The 24,299-nt window shown below is 32.4% G+C and overlaps 3 protein-coding genes across 24 annotated transcripts in view; 2 read left to right on the top strand and 1 right to left on the bottom strand.

Annotated features, from left to right (window-relative positions):
* The first annotated feature begins 12 nt into the window (after positions 1-12).
* On the top strand, positions 13-15,357 carry LOC140669166 (uncharacterized). Of its 6 annotated transcripts, none has more exons than XM_072898749.1 (24): positions 13-279; positions 864-901; positions 1,513-1,567; positions 1,839-1,951; positions 2,097-2,240; positions 2,339-2,469; positions 3,856-6,678; positions 8,021-8,352; positions 8,846-8,967; positions 9,337-9,485; positions 9,562-9,810; positions 9,890-10,103; positions 10,215-10,621; positions 10,768-11,066; positions 11,156-11,450; positions 11,575-11,858; positions 12,009-12,165; positions 12,239-12,586; positions 13,631-13,931; positions 13,996-14,220; positions 14,312-14,440; positions 14,655-14,711; positions 14,826-15,008; positions 15,108-15,357. In XM_072898749.1, the coding sequence occupies exons 2-24, from the start codon at positions 890-892 to the stop codon at positions 15,189-15,191; spliced, it is 7,113 nt and encodes a 2,370-aa protein (XP_072754850.1). In that variant the 5' UTR covers positions 13-279; positions 864-889; the 3' UTR covers positions 15,192-15,357. The 6 variants fall into 6 exon arrangements, with proteins under 6 accessions (XP_072754850.1, XP_072754832.1, XP_072754840.1 ...); XM_072898731.1 differs by lacking the exon at positions 13-279 and adding an exon at positions 299-484; XM_072898739.1 differs by lacking the exon at positions 13-279 and adding an exon at positions 299-488.
* Positions 15,358-15,827: 470 nt separating this feature from the next.
* Positions 15,828-21,685, bottom strand: Ids (iduronate 2-sulfatase). 7 transcript variants are annotated; one of them, XM_072898889.1, is made up of 9 exons: positions 21,556-21,685; positions 18,863-19,230; positions 18,609-18,786; positions 17,778-17,908; positions 17,517-17,688; positions 17,262-17,411; positions 17,040-17,177; positions 16,394-16,962; positions 15,828-16,305 (listed from the first exon to the last, which is right to left on the bottom strand). In XM_072898889.1, the coding sequence occupies exons 2-9, from the start codon at positions 19,049-19,051 to the stop codon at positions 15,970-15,972; spliced, it is 1,863 nt and encodes a 620-aa protein (XP_072754990.1). In that variant the 5' UTR covers positions 19,052-19,230; positions 21,556-21,685; the 3' UTR covers positions 15,828-15,969. The 7 variants fall into 7 exon arrangements, with proteins under 7 accessions (XP_072754990.1, XP_072755023.1, XP_072754999.1 ...); XM_072898922.1 differs by having other exon boundaries at positions 18,609-18,706; positions 18,863-18,959; positions 21,556-21,641; XM_072898898.1 differs by lacking the exon at positions 21,556-21,685 and adding an exon at positions 20,165-20,292.
* The window catches only part of LOC140669190 (uncharacterized), a 27,077-nt gene continuing 22,698 nt past the window's right edge, over positions 19,921-24,299 (top strand). For 4 of the 11 annotated variants that reach the window (XM_072898877.1, XM_072898870.1, XM_072898862.1 and 1 more), the window contains exons 1-5: positions 21,914-22,051; positions 22,352-22,501; positions 22,591-22,749; positions 22,894-23,315; positions 23,685-24,162. In XM_072898877.1, coding sequence (XP_072754978.1) covers positions 22,379-22,501; positions 22,591-22,749; positions 22,894-23,315; positions 23,685-24,162 — 1,182 coding nt within the window. In that variant the 5' untranslated portion in view covers positions 21,914-22,051; positions 22,352-22,378. The other 7 variants (XM_072898851.1, XM_072898834.1, XM_072898809.1 and 4 more) reach the window with 7 other exon arrangements.

The raw sequence follows: 24,299 nt of genomic DNA, 5'->3' as shown, positions 1-24,299 counted from the left end.
ACCAATGGGTGCACAACCGTTGATTGAACGGTTATTTGTTGTTTTGATTAGCATAGCTTTTAGAATATAAAAAAAAGTATATACTAATCACGAACAATTGCTTACTGCTCGCTTGTGCGTCTGGATGCACCTAATTGCCACCTTTCTCTTTCGTATATTCCGTCATCGAAAAGACCCCATCATATCTACCTTCTATGTACTTCGTACGTCTATGATCCTGCCATTTTGTGCGACCGGTGTGACTTTGTGTGTTACCCCTTCTTGCGCAAAAATCGCGCGGTAAAGTTCGCAATCAGTTTTTTCCTGCTACTATTGGGGGAAACGATTGATCGGTGGGAAATTTAGATTCGCGTCCTCGTGTTTTGTTGTTTGCGAAGAGAAACTTTAACGATACGATGAAGTTTTCAAGTTGAAAAGTCGGAGAGTTTCGAGAAATAGAATATACATTCGCGATTGAACTAACAACGCAGATAGTAGGCTAGTAGTAAGTAAGTCTGTTCTTTTTAACTGAACTGCCTGCACTGGTTCATAATTCATCTTTTTTCCTTTCGCATTGGAAAGAGAAAGATTAATTCTGAACTGAGTGCACTGGTTAAAAAGAACAGACCTAGATTGTTTACACGATCGCCGTTCTTACCGAATATAAAAAAGATCAACGAAGATGGTCCTTATTATCGTTAATCTATACAACTCTTACACGGGGCAGTTGTCGGAGATTTACTTGTATCTGTAAACAGTTGATTGTAAAATAACATAAAATGGCTGTGATATAACAGTCTCATTGTCTTGTTGCAAGTTTCGAATCAATTCGTTGGAGAGTTTATTGAGTTTTTTCCTTTTTTTTCTTTTTTTTATGAAATTAGAATAGATTCAGCTAATTGCAATCAGCATGTCGTCAAAGGTAAGATGCAATGTAATACGATGCACATTAGTATGCAATATTAACCTAATTATTAAATTACTAAGTACAATCATTAAATTATTTAAATGAGCAACACTTGGGTTTTTCTTATGTTTAATAATTGTATTAAATAACAATGAAGTAATGCAAAGTATGGGATGTTTCAGTATATTCACTAGTGGTTGTCTTTAGCTTTATAAAAAAAAATTTGGAATGAAATGCTAAGTAAAAATTATAGTATATAACTATAAAATCATAAGAGGCTAACATAGGTATGAATTAAGTAATGTAATTATAATTCATATTTATGTTAGCTTCTTGTGACCTTGTAGTTATATAATGGTTTTTACCTAGTATTTTATTTCAATTTTTTTTTTTTTTTAATATGAGTGAAGAATGAGTACAGAAACATCTCATACTTTATATTCATTACGACTCATTATTACCTAAAGTGATATTGATTTAAGCCTTTAAACAATTTTATTTGATATTAATTTAATGTCAAAGCAACTAATACCATTAGTTTTAACTTTTGTATAATGCAAAAACTTTGAATTAGAAGTAAATACAACATTTAATGTAAAAATTATCTATGTTCTTTTGATTTTCAGAGAGAGATCGAGGCAACTGAACAAGAACTAGCTTATCGTGAAAAGCATTTTCATGGTAAAAGTTAATTTTATAATGTAATATATATATAAAAAGTATTTATAGAATAATGAAATTAAAGAATATTTATAGAGTATAGTTAAACAACAAATAAAACATTCATACAACTACAAAAAATTATGTATATGTATATATACGTACATATATTTATATATTAATATTAAGATGTACAATTATTTCACATATATACAAGTCAAGCACATTAATAATATTTCTTTTGTATTTACAACACTTTGAAAACATAATAATGCAGATACTTTATGTTTAGATATTAGAGCCGTTAAGGATAAACAAATAGCATGTAGTTCATGTGGCAATGAATTGAGTATTGAGTCCAAACAAATCTTCTCTCATCCATTGTTGGGAATATTGCAATGCGAGGTAAAATATTGTTATATTTTATATGTATATAAAGTTAAAAATGTGTTTTACTTAAAACTTGAAATAATATAAATAATATAAAGCAAGAAAGTTTAAATAAATTTCCTTAAATTATTAAATTTTTAATAAATGTACTTTGTTGCAGACATGTTGGAATCAGTTTAAAGAAATAGATGCGGCCTTTGAAGATGAAGATGAAGATGAATTTCAAAAATATTGTTATATATGTGGTGATGACAAGAAATTGTATAAATGTGGTAATGAAGACTGCATCTCAGCATTTTGTAAGGTAATAAATTTAGCATAACTTTCAACACATTAATTATTATATATACATATATGTACACATAAATATAAAAATTTTTGTTACTCATTTCCTATTTTTAGAAATGTATAAAAAGGAATGCGACTATGTCACTATTGCATGCAAAAAAGGAGGATTGGAAATGTTTCATGTGTAATCCTAAACCAATCTGGGACCTGAGAGCTGTATGTGCTGCTGTAATGGATACTTATAAGTAAGTACAATTAGACATATAATTGTTATTTGTGAAACTTACAATAGTTATAAAGATACACTTTTCCATTACATATCTATGTATTTTTTTTAAATTTTCAAGTGACGAATCACTAAAAAAGATAATAAATTTCAATTTCTTCCTTTATCAAAAGATTAACATTGGCATTGTATATCTTGTATCTTTTTCCTCAATTTTTAATTTTTTTTATAAAAGGCAAATAAACTTGTAATTAAATCTTAAGATATTAAGAAATCTTAAGAGGGAATCTTAAGAAAAAAATCAATCTTTATCAAAACATAAATCAAGTATGTCATTTGAAAATTAAATTATTGTGACACACACGTGTGTGTATATTTTATATTACACACACATACACATACATTTATACATACATACATATACACATTATCATTCGAAAGTTTGAAAGCAGTTAGGAATTAGTTAACTATTATTTCTGAGAAATGTGTGGTTAGAAAAAAAATGTTTTCTACAAAATAGATGAAATACATAATAAATTTTTATTCTAAGCGATTTCTTTGAACAGTAACAAAAGATTTTTTATGTACCTAAAAGTAAAAAGTATGATTGTTTCCAAACTTTTGAACTGTACTGATATATGAACTATCCTTTCAGTCTTGATATTAGGCTGAAATTTACGTGTACGTTTTTGTCTAATGGTTTTATTGGATGATGGAATTATGTAGATCAATAGAATTATATCTGAATCGCTAGAAATTGTACTTTTCCATTTCGATATTTATCTCTCTTATATGGATTTAGTTTTTTGATCTCGTATTGTGTGTTATATATATAACGTTTGATTGACTAATCAGCACTAAAGAAAAAATTTCTTTGTCCAGTGTTAAATCAAATGTTATTTTATTCCAAAGAGTGAATCCTATTTAATACAAGAATCCATAGAGCTTTAAATAAGGCACTATATATATTATTAGCTGAATGTTACATTGTTATTGTGGATATGTTATTTCCATTAGAAAACTAAAATAGATGTCAGAGCTTTATATAATGAATAGACAACAATTTAATAATTTTGATATAGATTAAATTGCATGTTTTAATAGTGTTTAATGTAGCATGCCCTGTTTTGCAATTAAATATATTTTATGATTAATGCTGTTAGTCCGTTCTGTTATAATTTACTAGAAGAAGAATGTTAAGAAAATTATGTTAGAGCAAGATAAAGAGAAAAGAAGAACGAAATAAAATCTATCGCGTTTTTAGCTACAGGACTGGCTGACAGATACTAAAAGTTTGGAAATAAACAACTTAAAGAAGAATGGGGGACATGCATGTGTACATGATACCCTACCTTATTCAGGAAAAGAGAAGATATGTACATATGGAATGGATATTCTGTTTCAGAAAGGGTAACAGGAGAAACACCAACAAGATTGAAAGACGTATGTTACCATCTCAAATACAAAAAGTAAAAAGAGCCAGAGAAGTTCAGAAGAGCATGCGAATGTTATGTGATAGTGAGGAGGAGGATAGTTCTTCTGATGATAAGACATTTGTAACCGTGAGATCCAAGCAGAGAGTAGACAAATATCGTCGTATGAAACAAATTGTAGACCTCAATCGGCAAAAAGAGATACTGGATGTAACAGATTCATCCGAAAGCGAAAGTTCTAGTAAAAATTTAACGTTCTGTAATCAGGATAAACAAAGAAAAAGCAGCAAAGATCAAAAAACTAAATCCGTACAAGGCAAACGAATATTAAAAAATAAAATCTCTAGCGATTCAGATAATTCTATCGATTTATCGTCCAATAAAACTAAACACAAACATACAAGTAAATCTAATACCAAGATAATAAATAACTATAATTTTATACATTCTTCCGAAAGCGACAAGGATGTTTCTACAAATAAAGCATCAAATGTATCTAAGAGTTTTTCAAAGAACACTAAACAACAAAGTATAAAAAAGGATGCTAATTCTTATGATGCAAAGTCGACTAAAGACGAGGCGAAGAAGCAACAAGATTCAGATAGTGAATCTGAAGATGAAGATATCAAATGTAAAAACAGCAAGAGGCATTCCACAGATCGCATTACGTCACATAATAGTAATGAGGAAAAGCACAAGAAAAAACACGACAAGTCATCGAAGAAACATCTTTCTAATATTCAGGACGATGAATCAGACACCAGTTCCAGTAAAGAATTTCAGAAGATGAAACTTCAAAAGGTGAATCACAATAAATACTCTATGAGACGATTGGCAGATTTAGAAACAGATTATACTAAATTGCCCTCTGAAGAAAATACTGACGATCAATCAAATATGAACCTTGACAATGCCAAAGAATGTGTACGTAACTGTAAAAGAATAGTTTCAAATTTTCAAAAGTATATAAATTATATGGAGCATTTATATGGCAAAGATGATGAAGAACAATTTATGCTAAAAATGATAGAGAAAATGAATAAATTATGGCCGAGTTTGCAGAAAGCACAGAAAAATTTAACGACGTTCTATCAATCTAAACGTTCTAAGAGTAGGAAAAATTCAATTGTCAGGAGATTACCTAAAGAAATTGATGACGATGAACAATCTTCAGAGGAATCCAACGCACATGAAAAACGTGAAATGAGTGAGATTCGCGACTCTGGAAACGAGCAAGAGGGAAGTAAAAATGTCTCCGAGTGCGACAGCGAAATATTTTCAGGGAACGAATCGAGAACATTGCAAAAAATAACTCCGAACACAGTAGATACATCAAATACAAAAAACAACATAAATACTAGTACTGATGACAATAAAAGCAATGATGAAGATAAAGAGTTGATAAATTCGTCGAGGGATAAAGATAATGTGGAAGATAATATGGATGTGCAGAATAATTTATCTAGTTCCCCAGTGCTAAGTGCATCAACAGAGAAGAAGATAAGAAGCGCAGAACAATCGACTAAAAAACAATTACTTTCAGAAAGCATTAACAATAATGAGACATCATTAACAGATAAAGATACTGTTTCTAATGATAAACAAGGCAAATCAGATATTGACACGCCTGATAATGAAAATGAAATTGAAGATTCTCCTTTGAGAAATGGCAATCGAAAGACATTGTTACAAGATAGCAGACAAGATGATTCTGCAAACACAAAGGATATAATCAATGAATCGATGGATCTGTTTGAAATATCTTATCCTGACAGTTCTAAAGCTGCAGAAGAGAATGAAACTGAAGCACAAGAAATGGCTACAGAAACGAATCATAACGATCCAGAATCTTCATCCAAAATTAGACCCTCAGAGACTTCCTTGCAAGATAGAGATTCAAATGAAAACACTAGAACATCTCTCTCATTTCATGATAATGAGGAGGAGAATTTATTGGATCAAGATAATCAAAAAACGATGGCATCTGCAACCAGCGAGAAAAGTCAAAATAATTCAGAAGAATTTGATGTAACCGGGAAAACTAACACTGATGACATTGAATCTCTTGATGATGCTGAAGCATTGGCGAAGAATTCTCTTTTAGAATCAGATTCTGATTTAGACACAGACATAGTTACTAAATCAACTGAAGGTTTAATTACAGATGATATTGATCGAACCGAAAGGAATAACAAAGCAGAAGTCAATGATTTTGATGTCAATAGCACTTCAACATTAATATTATCGCCTCTAAAAAAGAAGAATGAAGTTAAAACTAAAATTGAGAATAAAAATGGCAATCAACAAACGGATAAGAAGTCTCGTGAAGAAACAAATTCTTCGAATGAAGATTCCAAGGCAGAAGAGGATGCCAAGAAAGCTCTTTTAGAATCAAATTCGGACGAGTCTACAATTTTATCGTCATCGGACTCGGGAGAGAATGAAAGCAAAAAGGCCAAATCAAATTCTTCCAGAGAGAATGCCAAATCGAAGCAGGCACTTTTAGCATCTTCCAATACTGAAAGTTCTAATTCCGAGCCAATTGAATCCAAAATAAAAGCGAATCTCTCAAATAAAAAACGTAATCACGAACCCGAGAGTGATGGGGATTCGGTAGTCCTTAGAGTGAAAAGGAAAAGACTTAAACCCAACAAAAGTCATCACCACTGGAATGATAAGAAATTGAGAATGTTCTGCGAAGTTCGTTTAGAACGATTAGGCAGAAAAGATCTTAGACGTTATTCGTATGCGTTGCAAAAGTCAAGAGAATATCTGGAACAAAAGGAACTTAAAAGGTATCGAGATCTTTCTCTAAAACCACTGCTTATTGTCTTGCATCATTTGAAATAATTTAATTGCTATTTTATTAGAGAATTTTAAGTATGATGTAATTACTTACTTATTTACAACTTATTTACTTATTTAGTTTCGAATAATAATAGAATTAAATTTTGTATGTAAATATGTAAGTACGTGAGAGATTATTATTCTTATTATTAACCTTTAAAAATTACATATGGGTCATTTTAATCCTATTGATATTTTAACAATAGGACATCTCTTTTTAATCAATAAAAAATGTTTCAGATTTATCTTTTAATTTTTGTTATGTACGATTATATTTTCTATAGATGTCAAAGAATATATGCAAATTTTTGTAGATTTTTTAGCTTTAAAACATTAAAACTGTAACAAGATATTATGACTTATATGTGACCAAGAACAGAGCAAAAAAATGTCAGGATTAATACACTTACAGGATTAATATTTATTGAAGCGGCATTATACTTGTTATTAATTGATTTTTTACATACAAATATTTTTATTAAATATAATATTTAAATATACATATAAATATATATTAAATATAAAAATTATAGATTATAGAGGTACATTATAACAATCAAATTAGACATTAATATTAATATTCTCCACGCACAAATATGATATGATTTGAATAGTATATTTTTGTTATATAATGCAGGACAATATAATAAAATTGTTGGATTCAATACAACATTTTCCAACTGAATTATTGATATGATTTATTGATATAAAATGATATTAATATGATGTGGAACTTGTGTGATAAGATGCATATAAGAGTGTGTAAAATGTAATTTTTTATTAAAATTTAGGACGTAAACAGAAAACAGAATATTAATTTAATTACATATAATTTATGAGCAATGATGCTATTCAAATTCAATTTTTTTCGAAATCTATAAAATTGAGGAGAAATTTCTATAAATTTAGTTATCAATCAAATAATAGTTACTATATATGATTACTCGTTATACACTTTTATACCAATCTAAACACATTTAGTGACAGACAATTACTGACTTACACAATCTTTTTTTCTTAAATTAAAAATTCTTTAATATTAAAAACTATTTAATTGTACTGATCGAAATAATGAACTTATATATATATATATATATATATATGATCTTAATGATGATTCATATTTGAAAACCTTGTTCATAAAATCTTTGTAAATTTTTGTTGTACTTATTATTAATATTTCTTTTTTACATATTTCTTCAGCGAAACAGACATCTATTTACACAATAAATTTTTTGTAGCAAAATTTATTATATTAGTTATTATCCTTATTTCCATTATCCTTTACAGTCTTATTAATCTGGATAAACTCGAAAAGAAACGCAAGAAAAACACAAAGAAAGATTCTGATTCATCGACGGATGATGATGTGTCTTCAAAACTTTCAAAAGGTTCAAATAAACGAAAAGAGAAACAAACAACCAAAGAAGACTCTTTAATGGATCACTTAAAAAGAATAGAGAATGGCGATGTCCCGGCAACTGCAGAAATTGATTCTAGTTCCGACGAATCAGTTTGTCCAATAGAAAAAGTAGATGCTGTTCCTATATCTAATGAGGCTTTAATATTGGAGGCAAATAGACTCGCAAAAGAGAACTTATTAAATTCCTCTGATTCAAATGGTAAGTCATTTATAGACTTAAATAATTATAATTAATAAGTAATTCATATTATTAAGTAAATTTTAATTCACATTTATATATATATATTTAAAATATATCTTTTAAATATATATTTAATATATATCTATATATATATATATATATTTTATAGATATATTATAGAGAGATTTAAAATTTAAATCTTCATGACACATAAATTTATTGATTTCTCGAAATTAAGAAACAAATAGGACTAAAATTAAAACTTATCTATATCAAGATTGCTTTTTATTTAGGTTTTATTAATCTTAAGGATTGCTTTATTTGCATTTTATGAATTTAACGTTCTGGTGTAAAAGTCTTTACTACACTTTTGCGATATTTACTAGTTTATATCAATTTAAATTTTTTAACATGTTAAAAATAATTTAGTATTTCTCTGTTTTGTATAATAATTATTTATATGATCATGTAGTTTATTCCGAATGTTTGATATTATATTATTTAAATTTAGAAAAAGAAGTAATACTGGACAGTGATGATGATGTAAATAATGATGATAAAAATGAAAAGACAGACGAGAAGAAAAAGAAACATGATAAGAAGTCTGAAGAGAAAGCTTTAAAGCAAGATGATGTAAGACTTTTTTTATGCCTTAATAAATGATAAAACATTAAAAATTGTTAAATTTTTAAAATAGAAGTTTGCGAATTTCAAGAATTTTATAATTTTTATTGTTTTTGCACTAATTATCTTTATATCTTATGGTTATACGGAATTATACGGTTTGTTGTTCAATTTTTCTATTTTAATTTATTTTGTTTCGTGCCCTTGCTCTCTACAGCAGTTATTGTATCATTTATTATTATTTACGAGAGAACGATTCTTAATGGTTTTTTAAAATAGAAGTGTTGTTTCTTAATTATATCATTTATTATATCAGGAATCTATTGTATATAATAAGATAAATTAAAAACAATACTAATTTAGATAAAAAATTCTTAGGACAAGAAAGAGAAAAAAGAAAAAAGCAATTGGAGGCGAAATAAGATATTGACAATGAGATTTTCGGATACTGATTCCGATGCTGAAAAGGAAAAGTGGGATAAGAAACAAGAAAAAATAGCGAAAAAGGAAGAGAAAGAAGCGAACAAGTAAACTATTTATTATTTTATTTTAGATACTGTAAGTAATTAAAAATAAACAATTTTTAATTTTAATTCTTTGTAGCAGCGATTCCAACAAGCAGGAAAAGAGAAAACCTAAGAAAAAGAAGACCAGACGAAGAATAATAGATTCTGATTCGGATATCATACTAACGGATTGTAGTATAGAGTCTGATAACTCTTCTGTAGCTTCGAGTGCCAAACAAGATTCAAACGATGATGCGAAAAACGAAAAGGAAAAACTAAAACGGAAAAGACGTAAACGCGGTGAGAGCGGTTCGTCAGAAACGGATTCTTCACTTGCAGAGAAGAAGTAAATTTATATACACATACTGATTCTCTCTACATATTCTTAATCTTGTATCCTTAAATTAATAATACATAATTTCTAGGCCGAAACCAAAACGTAAGCGAATTAAGAAAGTAGCATCCGATAGTGATAGTAGCAACGCGGAAATAAAGAATTCGCAAGACTCTACACCCGGGAAAAGTGGTCGAAAAAATATACGAAAAGTTCTGAAAGACAAACAAGTAGCGGAGGATACAAAACTAGCTGCCAAAGAAGAGGAGGAAAGACTTAAACGTATTGCTGAACGCCAAGCTCTGGTAGATTCTGACGATTATATATATAAACTTTTAATTATTATATATATATATATATATATATATATATATGTATACTTATTCGCTTACACACGGTGTTATCGTTTGTTATAGTACAATGAAATGTACGAGATGAGACTTGCTGGAGAGGAGAAAGTAGAAAAACTTGTTTTGGACTTTGATCCAAAAACGAAAAAGGAACTCGTTAGCGTGCACGAAGACTTAGTGAAGCGTCTAAAGCCGCATCAGGCACAGGGTATCAAATTTATGTGGGACGCTTGTTTCGAGTCTCTAGAAAGGGTGAAGACCACATCCGGATCCGGATGTATAATCGCGCATTGCATGGGTCTGGGCAAAACGCTACAGGTAATCGCTCTGACGCACACACTTTTGTCTCACGAGGAGACGGACGTTAAGACGGTACTGATAGTTTGTCCACTGAGCACAGTACTCAATTGGCTAAACGAGTACAGAACGTGGTTGAGTGATCTGGATGATATCGAGGTGTACGAATTGACGAAGTGAGTACGGATTTAAGTGGCACTTATTAACATTATTTTTCTATCTAAAATTTTTTCTCGTCAAAGAAAATATGATGTGCGATGTGCAAGTTTTTCATGACATATACTTTGTTGGAAGTAAAAAAAACAAAATCAAACACTTTTAGGTTTAAAAAAAATTTTGAGAGAAAGTACCAACTACAAAGATGGCAAAAGACTGGCGGTGTAATGATTATTGGTTATGAAATGTTCCGTAATCTTACGGGCGCGAATAAAAATATCCGGAAAGGTATGAAGGAAGTGATAGAGGAATGCCTAGTTGAGCCAGGCGCGGATCTCATTGTCTGTGATGAAGGCCATTTATTAAAAAATGAAGATACCGCGTTAAGTAAATGCATGAGAAGAGTGAGAACTATGAGACGCATAGTACTTACCGGGACGCCGCTACAAAATAATTTAATAGAATGTGAGTGCTTTATAAAGGATCCTTGCGGTCGTATATTTTTCTAATAAACGCGAATGTGTCATGTATATATGAAATTTACAATTTTGCAGACCATTGCATGGTACAGTTTGTCAAACCCAATCTGTTAGGTACGAAGAAAGAATTTTTGAATAGATTCGTAAATCCGATAACAAACGGTCAGTTTGACGATTCTACCGCTTACGATGTTAAATTAATGAAAAAACGTGCGCATGTGTTGCACAAAATGTTAGAGGGTAGTGTACAGAGATTTGATTATTCCGTGCTTACACCGTTCCTACCGCCCAAACAGGAATATGTTATTTTTGTCAGATTGACAGACGCGCAAATTAAAATGTACCAATATTACTTGGAGAATCTTGCGAGGTATGTATCACTTGGATTTAATATTTCATATTTTTATCATGTTTTCTTTTATTTTTTACACGACTTAAAATAATTATAATTACTTTCAAATTAAATGATATATATTATTTTATATGCTTTTTAGACGCTCCTCTGGTGCAGGAGGAACACTTTTTGCGGATTTTCAGGCGTTACAAAGAATCTGGACGCATCCCATAGTTTTGCGTTTGAACGCAGAGAAGATAGAAAAAGCAAATGAAAAGAAAGAACTTTTGAGCGAGTCGGAAGGATCATTAGTGGATTTTATTAATGATGACAGTAGTGACTCAGAAAAGAGCAGCAACTGTTCGAGTAGTGATAGTGATGTTGAAGCTATCGATGATGCAAAAGAGAATATTTCCAAACGTAGAACAAGAAATAATCCTGGTGGCAAGTTTTTACAATGATATATTTGCACAGTATTTCATGTAATTTGTAATAATAAATATAACAAAATAAATTACTAAAAATAATTATACATAGTATGTGTAATGAGGTAATAATTAGAAGAACAAAAATGTTAAATGAATCAAATTTTAGAAGACGAACCAGAAGAAGAAACTAAAGAAGAGATTCGAGAAGCAGAATGGTGGTCGCAGTTTGTGCAGCCTGAGTATTTCGAAGACATGAGAGTATCTGCTAAACTATTACTCTTTTTTGGAATTCTAAAGGAATGCGAACAGATTGGTGATAAAGTGTACATATTTTATATCAAACAATTATACAAATAACGATTGTGCATATTATAAGTTGCATTATTTTCTCGACAGGCTTTTATTCTCGCAATCTCTATACTCTCTCACTTTAATCGAGGAATTTCTCCGAAAAATAGATGATGAGACTCAGAATGATGCATCCTTGGATACATTGGATAAACATACCGGAAGTTGGTCCTTGGGTCTTGATTACTTTCGGCTTGACGGTCAGACATCAGCCGAAAACAGAAATATGTGGTGTAAAATATTTAATAGACCCAGTAATACGAGAGCGAGATTGTTCCTTATATCCACGCGTGCCGGAGGATTGGGAATAAACTTAACCGCGGCTAATAGAGTGATTATATTCGACGCCAGTTGGAATCCTTCTCACGATGTGCAAAGTATATTTCGGATATACAGGTATATATTTCTTTTGGCATTTTTCGTTATTTATCTTTACTATTATCCATCAAAATCTAGAAGAAAAATAGAGATAATACAAGAAAATGAAAAAGAAAGATAAGAAATCATGTGAGACAAAAAAAAGGGGAAAAATAGTAGAAGGTAGTTAAAGAAAACATAAAAAACAAAAACGAAAAAACAGTCTCTTAATAAGAAATTAATTGAAGGTTGAAATAAGTCATGGGAAAAGATATAGATGGTAGAATAATTATTTTTAAAGACCTTTTTTGAAAGGGGTGTACAGGAGAGTGGATAACACGAGACGACGACAAGACCATAGAAAGAGAAGGGATGATAACAAAGCAATAGGAACAGATAAGATTCCAGTAGATGTATGGAGTATGGAGGGAAGAATTTAGAACTGTGAGTGTAGGAAATATATGTATAATAAGGTTTGGGAAGGAAGAAGGATAGGTGAGGAAGAGTAGGACAAAGGGATGATAGTACCAATATAATAATTAACGAAATATAAAAAATATAATATAATTAAAGAAAGGTAACGAAACGCTGGTATGAGATGATAAAAGAATTACTCCATCATTATATCACAATATTAGCAGAAAAGTTGAGAAAGGAGAATAGGAGGCTAATTCGACTAATGATACGTTTAAGAAGATATTATTAGCATAAAAGTGCACAAAAAGCGTCGATCTGTCATTCTTACTTACTGAAAGTTGAACAACAAGGATAGAGTTAATAATAATAATCTCTTCAAACGCTAAATCTAAATTAGAGTTTAAAAAAGGAAAGGATACTGTTAAAAATATTTATTATGTGTTGAAAGTCTGCAAGAAAAGTATCTGAAGTGTATGTTATCTAATCAGAGAGAAATTACAGAAGAAAAAAAGAATAAGAGGAAGAGGAAGGAAGATGTGGAGATTAAGAAAAGATTAAAGGAAGAAATGTTGGCGAGAAAGTCTTAAAAAAAGAGTAGAATTAGGGTTTTATATAAAGTTATCATTCGTTATGTACTAAATCAGTCATGATTCTGATGATTTTCAGGTTTGGGCAAAAGAAGCCATGTTATGTATATCGGTTCTTGGCAGCGGGAACGATGGAAGAGAAGATTTACAATCGTCAAGTCACGAAATTATCTCTCTCGTGTCGAGTTGTGGACGAGCAACAGATCGAACGGCATTATAGCAATCATAATCTAAACGAGTTGTATAGTTTCGAAGGGTACAACAATGAGGAGAGACCTACGTTAAATTTACCTAAGGATAGACTACTAGCGGAAATATTCCTAAAATATAAGGACGTTGTAGAAAATTATCACGAACACGATTCTCTATTGGAGAATAAAGTGAGTAATAGTTTTCTTTTCAGAAAGAAGAAACATATCTATTAATAAATTGCATTTTTAACAGGCCGAGGAGGAATTGGATGAGGAAGAACGCAAACAGGCTTGGTTGGAATATGAAGAGGAGAAGAAGGGAAAACCGATGATGAATCCGATGAATGTAGCTTATCAAAATAACTTATTATTACAGCAGTATAATATGATGATGAATGCTGGACAGACTGGTTTAATGCCTCAAGATTTGTCTTTGCAATTCGAGTATGAAAATCTTCAACAGCTTATTCGAAAAGATGTAAGCTTTTTTTTAGAATACAATTGAAAACATTAAAATATGCTTTCATGAAAGAACTGTAAGTGAATTATTTATAATTGTTGATTTGTAGTATCCCAATGCAACACCGGAGCAACAAAAAGTAATGACAAATCGAGCTCTATTGGAAATGTACAATTATTGGGAAAAACAAGCTGCATTGTCCTTTAAACAACCTGTGAGAAATCCAGTAGCTATATCGGTACTGGTCTATTTTATTCTATCTCTGTTAACACATTGATTGTGCGTTTTATTCTGGCCACAATAATTTTCATTATCATAAGCTAATCTTGAGAATAACGACCGCAATATAATCTTTCTTTCTCTTCCTTTTTCATGCATTTTTTAAAATAATTTAGCACACATATTTTCCAAATATATAGAATACATAATTGTATATGCGCGATATTTTACAGAACTTTCAACAAAGACCAATGATGGTGCCACATACTGCGACCAACATCAATACGCATGTGAATATATATATTGAGTCATACATTTTATATATATATATATATATATATATATATATATATATATATATATATATATATATATATTTAAAAATATTTATCATTTTTGTGTAGCAGCAAGTCTCACAATTGAACCAATTGCTCACGTCCGGGCAATCGGGAAATTATGTAAACGCAAATAAACCTGCACAATCAAACATGGCGCAGAGAGGAGAGCTAGTACCAAACCCATTTACATATCGAAACACTCCGTCGCTTAACAATGCAGGCGGAAAAACAAGCGATGATATTATTGAAGTATATATAACGCTGTCTTATACATGATATAATTAAAGTATATATACCACTTTATTTGTGTGCAATGACAATTGAATGATATGCTGTATTGAATTACAGGTGATACCTACTACAAGCAACGCCGGTGGGTCAAACGTACAAGCGGTACAACCAACTGATAACAGTAAGAATCAAGAGGAGTAGAATTTTATCTCCTACGCGAATAATTCATACGAATTATACAGTGGTATTATTGGTAAGTGATATAGAAATCGATACATCATAAAGCGCGAGATGCAAGTCGTATACGAAGATATTATTTATATTTTCATATTGATTTCCTATGTAATATAAAAGAAAATATAGTCTTCTTTTTGTATTATTAAGTTCGATTATATATTATATATTATATAGTTTTATGCGTAAATCTTAAACTGGCACGTTTATAGTGTCAAAATTTTATGTATACAGATTATACACGTAGTGCAAAATTATGTAGCCAAATGCTTCTGAAAATGTATGTATCGCGAATTCTTTGCAGAATGAGGCTTTACTTTATATAATTAACGGTTTAACTTTACAAAAGGCATGATGTTTAGGAAATCGTCCATTACTTTACAGTTTTTTAAATTCATTGTTAAAGTACATTTAATTGATCTTTATTTTTTGTCTTATTATTTAAATATTTATTATTAGATGTGTATATATAGAGTATCTATTTTCCAAACAGTTTTATAGATATATATACACATACATTTACAACAAATATTTTGTATATTTATTTACCTTTTCTTACGGCTAACAAAATGGGAGTATCTGTAATACATATTTGTTTCTTTAATTTGTGTTTAATAATCAATAATTTATTGATTACATGATATATAGACACACACGTACACGGACAAATTATAAGTCTCGTAAATATTTAAGATATAACACATAGAGAGAGAGGTATTAAACATTGCTTTATATCCTAAGATTTTTAGTATCTTGGAAGAGCGTTTCTCCATCCATTTTTTAACAACGACCTAAGATATTTCTTCGTGTTTAACATTTTCAGCGAGGCTGCTACATTAAAATCTTCTGCCCGATCAGTTCTATGATCGTATAATTCCTCTGCAATAATAATGTCCCAATCTGGTTTGCACGTCTCGTGCGCAAATGGTATCCACACTGTGTAACGATAATCTCTGGTCTTCAAAGTATAACCCATTATAGTTATCTCCTTCAAACGGGGCTTATCGCTGTTGGGACGAAGCGTAGGTTGTATTCCTGGTCTTGGATATTGACTGAAAGCCGCTCTTTTCCAAGATACATTCTAAAATGTTTGCAAATGTACAAGAAAGGTAAAAATCTTTATTTTGTACAGAAAAGAAAAATAATTGGAATAAAAACACATGCCTTACCTGACATCTTAACGTACTTTCTACGAGTGGTAGGAGCGAAATACCCTCGCTACAAGGATCGGACTCTTCTTTCCGAGAAGTAGAAATATTTTTCGAGCGCATTCGACGATTTTCATCGTCACTTTGACATATTGACACGGGAACACCCGCCAGATCCGCGATCGTCGGAAATATATCGACGAGTTCTACGATAGCGTTCGTAACTCGACAATAGTTTCTCTTCAGCTTTCTAGAAATGTGTAACGAGCTGCTCTCCACAGATTTCTTGTATCTTTGTCGAACGTATGTTTCCGAAATAATTCTTTTATATTCGCTTGTATTATATTTTGTACTTGTCCAAACGTCGATTTCTCTTTTATCAAATATCATATACTCCGAATTTATTTTATCTTTCATTTCATCATAATTTGTAATCTGCGTTATATTATATCTCGTATGATGCTTAGGTCTAGCGTAATTATCATCGGTATCAAACGTGATTATCGGAATCGATATCATCAGAGGTACGTGTACAGCAACGTCGAAGTTACTATATTTAGACCAAATAGCGTGCTCTCCAAGTGCCCAACCTGTGCGTTTAATGTTAAATTAATATAACTGCATGCGTATTTTACTTCATCGATTGAAAAAGAAAAAAAAAACGTACCGTGATCGGACGTTAATATTACAATAGTATTCTCTCGAATCCCCGAGACATGTAGTTGGTGTACAAGTTTGCCGATCATATTGTCGACGTAAGATACGGCTGCATAGTACGATTGGATAATTAATTTCCCATACTTCTCTGAAAATGATAAAGAAAAATGTAGACGCGCGCATATACCTTTATAAGTATGAAATAAATATATCGATCAAGATATATGTATACCTGGTATTCTTTCCCATGGAAATTTCAATTTCAATTTCGCCACGTCCTTCCTCCATCGTAGATCAGTCCAGGGATTATAAGCGACGTTATTTACACTATTCGGCCATAGATATGGCTTGGGCATTTTGAATTTCGATATAGGATGATATTCTGTGCAATTATGCTTGTTTCATATATCTCGTTATTATACAATTTGTAAAAAAAATGAGTTTTAAAAAGATTAATCTCTAATTTTATTATCGATATAAAATGTACTTAGATAGCGTTCAGGATACTTCAACGGTATATGAGGCTTTTGAAAGCCGACAGCTAGAAAAAAGGGATCGTCATCTCCTCTATGTTTTTGTATGAATTTTCTCGCTTCTCGTAAAGTCTCGATATCGGGTAATGTTTTATTTGGCACGGCTGATACACGTACCGGACATACCTGTATAAGCATAATCCATAATAGATCCATAATATTTGTATACGTAATTTGTAACATATACATAGAACAAATGTCTTATTGCATATTACAATATTCGTCGCTGCTTCCGATTGCGGGCTTGTCTTACAAACGGGAGCATTTTTGTATCGATCTGTATATGGGTGAAAAGGCTTCTCGGTCCATGAATAAGGACTATCGTCGGATCCATTAGAACTTATGCCTATAATAAATATATATATGTACTTGTAAATCAACATGTTTTCTTTTTCTTCACGTCACTTTGATTATACGGTTTGCATTCAGATAGCATAATTTTAGCATTAACTTGATTCATTTATACGATTTTCAACTCGAGATGAAATGTAATCTTCAATATAAGACAAATATATATTATATAGCATCAGAAATTTAATGTTAAACATGGAATGTATATAAAGAAAAAAGATATAGAATTGTACTTAAATCTTGTAAAATGATTTCTTGATTTTCTTTAGGCATTTTTGTTCAAAATTTTAGATAAAAAGAATATTTTAAAGATTTTTAGCGCAAATTTTTAAAATAAATTTTTTCATTATAAGTATTTTAAAATTTTTTAAATTTCTTTTAATTTATACAAAGGAAAAACACAGAACCTCTAAGTTTCAAATGTTAAATTTGTAAATGTATTGAAAAAAATTGAATAGTTTTCGTAAAAAAAACCATATTTTTATTTTTTTATAATATTTTATAATAATTTTAGTTTTTATAATCCTAAAAATTATAAAATAGAGAACATATATTGCATATTCAGTATTTTATTAGGCATTAAATATATTGCATTTAAACGGAGGTAAATATATATAAATATAGATACAAAAAAATTCCTGAGAATTCCAAATTTTTCATGTTTTTCCAGGGAGTAAACAGTCTAATTACTTTACCTGGATGAAATACTTTTCCTATAGACATTGTAGTGTATCCATTGATTTTCAAATGCTCCGGCAACGTGGTATAATTGCCGACTTTATCACGCCAATAACTGTAAAAGTCATAAAGTTGAAGAGTATCCGGTCTTTTACTAGTCAGGAATGAATTTCTGCTGGGCGCACACAAGGCTTGCTGCAACAAAAAATCCACTTCTTTTCCGAATGAAAATTAAGACAAAATCATTGAAATCGATTATTTTAATAGGTACCTGCGCGAATGCCTCGGTAAAAACGATACTATCCTCAGCCAAGGCATCTATATTTGGCGTGTATGCATTGATATCACCGTAACATCCCAATGTGGTCCTTAGATCGTCGACAATAATCAATAAGAAATTCGGACGTGTCGCAGCGATAGGTATCAGCATAATTACGATTAGATTGAAGCAAGTCAACATCTTGCGGGATTAATTTATAATGCAGCTTAGATAAAAAATGCATTAACATTGTAATTCTGTCTTTCGGATTTTAAAATCACATTCGACAAACATTTTCATATTTTCGAGTGTGAATGTTTACACACGGATCAATTTAAATCCACTTTAGTCGAAATCGTTTCTAGAGTCCAAACCATTAGCTTCAAAATCGAAAAAAATCATTATTTCAATAAATATATCCATACATCTTGATCGAAAGATTATAATGGATGAATCAAATAAAAATATAATGAAAAAATGATAAAGAAAGAAAGAAAAAGAAAGGAAGAAAATAAAATAAACAAAAAGATGTTCTAGATATATTTATGTATATATTTTATATATACATACATTATATACAGGATGTTTCTAAAATAGCTATTTTGATGAAATAAGAGGTATTTAAAAAATTATTATATACACTGATTATATATATCCATTGTTGTACACTGCTTTAACACCCTGTATATAAGATATAAGCACAGCTATATATTTTTATTAGAAATATTTATTATATAAATTCTCGAATTATAAACTCTCTTTCTTTCTTTTTTTCTTTGTATGTACGATGGAAACTACGGTAAAATCTCGAAAAGTAAATTCTTATTCACGATTGATTATGACCGATGATTGGATATTTTACGGCTCGAGCATGCGCTGATATTATTTTTGTCATTAAGAGTAGAAGAAGAAAAATCGGTCCTAATATAAACATACATATACATTCATGAAAAAAAGGAGGAGGAATCGTCATGTATAATAAAAAAAAAATCTGAATTATATCCAGTCATATATCCCTCCCTCCCCCAGCCTTCCCCAAACGATCGTGAACGAAAGGCGCTCGTGTCTCGAGCCGATCGCGACCGATAGTGTCTCTCCGCTCCTCTCCGCGCCCGACTTCCCCTGCCACGGAATCAGCTGATTATTGTTTTCGTTCTTCCGACACACGAAGCAGTAGAGGTAGTCTAGTGGCGCGGCGCGACGTCGGCGCATGGTACGTATATATATATATATATATGCACACGTATGTATTGTACATATATATAGAAATATATACATATATATAGAAATATATACATATATATATATACTAACACTTTAACGTAACCAGTGGCGAGTCCGCGCTCGCGAATTTCGCCCGCTTCGCTTCGCGAGAAACCTCCGCTGCTCCTCCGTGTGGAAGGGCGGGCGGAGCGCGTCTTCGACGGATAGATCGTGTGTGTCGCCGTCGTATTAATAGTCTGTGTCTTTAATAGCTGACGGAAATTGGCTGGTCTGAGAAGCTGAACGCGCAGTGCGAACCTCGCGTTTTGTCCACCCAAGGAGAGAAAAAAGAATCGCCCGAAGAGATTGACGTTTCTCGCGCGCGCGGAGTGACATCATCAGCCACTGTCGTCCGCTGGGTTGTCAGTCGCTCGCGGAATGACGCAGTAGACGGACGACAGCAGTGCGCGCAGAGTGCAGTGGCGGGCTCTCTTTCTTTCTCTTTCTTTCTCTCCCCCCCTCTCTCTCTCTCTCTCTCTCTCTCCTCACGCACGATGAGAAAATACGGTGAAGTCTCGCGGTGAAGTAAGTTCTCGTTCATGACGATCGATTACGACCGAGCGATCGGGTCCTAGCATGACCCCGAGCACGCGCCGATAATAACGACAAGCGAGATACTCTCCCTTTGTCTCTCTGTCGATAAGTTTTTTTTTCCCCGGGGAAGATGCGTCTCCTCACTTTTTTCCCTTCCCCGTCATAATATGCGCGAAATCGAACACGGTGGAACCTCTCCGCGCGCGCTCGCGTCGCTTTTTTTAACGCGGTTGCGTAAACGGTTCGTCGTGTATATATGTCAAATTGAAGTACGCGTCGTTCATTCCTAGCCCGTGCGTTTGTTGTCGCCCTCTTTTTTTTCTCCGATTTTATCCTCTATCCACATTGTTTATAAAAGCGATATATTCGAAACGGTTTGCCCGTCCCCGTCGCCTCTATCCTCTCTTCCTCTAACGTTCATGACTTTCCCGTCGATTGTCCCTGAGCGCGTATTCCGCGCACAGCTGTGTGCTCGCGTTGTGCAACAACACGCATCCCTCCATCTCTCTCCCTCCTTACAACGACGGCTGGCAAAATAGACTACCCCTCCCTTCTCCTCCCTCGCTCCCTCGCCCCCGTCTTCCGTCCCCGTCCCCGTCCCGCGTCCATTCCCACCGACTAGCCAATGCACTTTCCCACTTTTCGTGCGCGTTGAATAATGCACCGCGTGACGACGACGACGCTCCGTGGAGTTTCGTCGTCGGTGACGACGACAACGAGGACGACGACGACGACGAGGACGAGGACTGTGCTGGTGATTACACGACAACGACGACGACGACGAATAATAATGCCGAGTCGCGACGAGCAGTAACGTCCACGACTCGCCAAAGTCGAACAGCTCCGAGTGGTAGTGGTGGCGGTGGTGGTGGTGGTGGTGATGATGGTGGTGGTGGTGTAGTACATACCTTGAACCGAGGGTTCTTTGTCCTCGTCCGCTCGAGAATTATGCGAAACGGCACTGACTTGGTATTCGTATCGCGCGTTCGTTTCTTTGTTTGTCCGTCGCGTAAAAAGAAATTAGTTTCCCTCCCTTCCTCAGTATTTTTTTAGTTTTTATTTTTTTTTCCCCCCTTATGACGTTTCCGGAGTCCGATCGCTCGTCGTTTACGTAGAGACACGTTAGCAAGGGCACGCAAGTGTGTCTTTCCTTTGTCTCTCTCCATTCTCTGTTCGCGTTTCTATGCCTTGTCGATATTGTAAACGTCGTAATTGCTATGTCAAACTTCTTTCGTACAGTTTGCAAATTCCTGTGATAGTTATTTATATTTTTTATGACATGCGCCTTGGATATAATTGATATAAAACGCAAGATTTAATTAGATATACAATCACTTTTTATAAACAATTCTCTCTAACATAATTTGTTATGGATAAATTTTTTAAAGCAAAATAAAATATAAAGTGTGTACTCTGTTACTAAATTTATTATAAATTAAATTCTCTTATGATATTCTTATGATAAATACTTGAAAATTTTAAATAACATATATATTGCTTGTTAAATCTGACTATAATTGTTTTCAAAATATTAAATATATATAAAAAGTTATTCTCATTTTAAAATATTTACAATTTCTTCAAATTAAAGAGCTATATTATTTTTAATTTGACAGATATTATATCTTTCTCTCAGTTTATTTAGAATGTATTAGAAACTAATATATTTTATTTATCAATATCATGATTGTCTTATTTTTACAGGTAGGTAAAATTAATTTGGAATAAAAAATGTCTGCGGAATCACCAAGACGAGGTGCGCATAAAGGAGCTCAAATTGTTTCACCTCAACCTATAGTTGATCGATCGATTATTGATAGCGTTGCTGGAATTATCAATGATATAGTACCACAGGTATATCCATTAATTACATAAAATTTTTTAGATATTGTACAATTTATATTTAAATGTCTTGTATTATTTTTCTTGAATTGTTTATATAGGGATATGCCGGAGCATCCAACTCTGATAATAAGGAAACCATATCATGGGCACGATTTGAATATGCGGATATAAATGACCCCGCTTTATATCCCGATTACAATGAAGGGTCCAGTACACCACCATTATTATTGGTGCTAGGATATACAGTTGGTGTACAGGTGAATAATTTATTTCAATTTAAAATTTACTTTGCAGTTTCTTAAATATTTTACGTGTTCAATGTTGTTTGTTTTTATTTTAATCTATATGTATTTAATGCCATGTATTATTTATGATAATCACTGAATTATAAATATCATCAGGTATGGCTGATAGCAGCGACGGGAGAGGCAACGGAAGTTCTATCATGGCGACAAGGCGTGATTCGTACCCTTCGAATTCTACCAAATCCAAAGACTGATGACGAACACGTCGACGAATTCGAAGCGAAACGGCCGATGGTAGCGGTCTGCTCCGAGCCGGATTCGACTCTTCCGGGACCAAAATTTTGCGATGTCAACTTCATCTCCTTGAAGACTGGCGAACCGGTGCATAGTGTCGGATTTAAGAATCCTGTTTGCGACGTGTTGGCAAACAAGCGGTCTGTGGTCGTAACGTTATTAGAAAAAATTGCAGTCTTCGATGCCAGAACATTGCAAAATAATATAACAATCACTACCTGCTACGCCAGCCCTGGCCCAAATCCAAATCCTGTCGCTTTAGGAACACGGTGGCTCGCTTATAGGTACGGAAATTTTATTCTACGCACATTAACGTAATAGGACGTCTATTTCCTGAAAAATTTGAAATTTTCAAGAATTTATTTTGCATCTGAAAAATTAGAAAATTCTCATGAAATATTATTAGGATTTAAGAAATTTTTTGATATTTTCTATGATAATTTTGCTCTTATAATAGTCAGTAAACTAAACAAATTATGTATTTAAAATATATTATAAATATATATCTATTTTTATATTATAAATATATAAATATTCTTTTTACCTGAAATTTTAAATAAAAATACTTGGAAGATTGATAAATTTTCAGGGAACTTTTTTTACAAGATTTGAGTGGACACCTTGTTAATAATTACCTTTGATGATGTTTGCAGTGAGAAAAGATTAATACCCTCAAGAAGAAGCAGTGGCGGTTGCGAGGGAGAGGGTGTACAGAGTTACACAGCGACGGTTTTATATGCAGCAAAATCACTGGGTAAAGGTCTTCGCGGGTTAGGAGAAACCGTTGCTTCGAGTCTGACTGGAAATTCAGTATCACCGATGACTATAAATAATGCGGGCAACGACGTATCGCAACCGGGCGTTGTCACGATATTGGATCTTCAGATCGCGAGAGATGAAAAAGAGTTGGACGATACAAATGCGGAGGCTGTAATTGCTCATTTTACCGCCCATAGCGACGCGATCGTCGCAATGACTTTCGATTTGACCGGCGCGTTATTAATGACAGCCGACAAAAGAGGACACGACTTTCATGTATTCAGGATTCAGCCACATCCTGGTGGGCCGACATTAGCAGCAGTGCATCATTTATATATTTTACATCGTGGTGATACCACTGCAAAAGTACAAGTACGTTTCTATCATTTTGTTGCTTACAAGTTAATTGCATGTCTTGTCTAAATATTATTAATATGTATATTTCAGCAGTATCTTATAATTTATAAATAGTGAAAAAGTCCAATTAAGCTTTGCAAATATTTTTTGTA

This window comes from Anoplolepis gracilipes, chromosome 1, assembly GCF_047496725.1.
Source record: "Anoplolepis gracilipes chromosome 1, ASM4749672v1, whole genome shotgun sequence".
In the NCBI taxonomy this organism is placed as follows: Eukaryota; Metazoa; Arthropoda; class Insecta; order Hymenoptera; family Formicidae; genus Anoplolepis; species Anoplolepis gracilipes.
Note: the sequence above shows the minus strand (reverse complement) of the source record. Positions and strands in the feature narration are given on the sequence as shown.

What these genes read in the sequence shown, in the direction of transcription:
- LOC140669166 (XM_072898749.1), top strand. An exon ending in TACTTGGAGAATCTTGCGAG is followed by an intron (nt 11,451 to 11,574) that starts GTATGTATCACT and finishes TATGCTTTTTAG; the next exon opens with ACGCTCCTCTGGTGCAGGAG. An exon ending in AGTATATTTCGGATATACAG is followed by an intron (nt 12,587 to 13,630) that starts GTATATATTTCT and finishes GATGATTTTCAG; the next exon opens with GTTTGGGCAAAAGAAGCCAT.
- Ids (XM_072898889.1), bottom strand. Translation starts at nt 19,051, where the DNA reads ATGTTGACTTGCTTCAATCTAATCGTAATTATGCTGATACCTATCGCT. An exon ending in CGGAAGCAGCGACGAATATT is followed by an intron (nt 17,689 to 17,777) that starts GTAATATGCAAT and finishes ATGCTTATACAG; the next exon opens with GTATGTCCGGTACGTGTATC. An exon ending in GTATCCTGAACGCTATCTAA is followed by an intron (nt 17,412 to 17,516) that starts GTACATTTTATA and finishes ATAATTGCACAG; the next exon opens with AATATCATCCTATATCGAAA.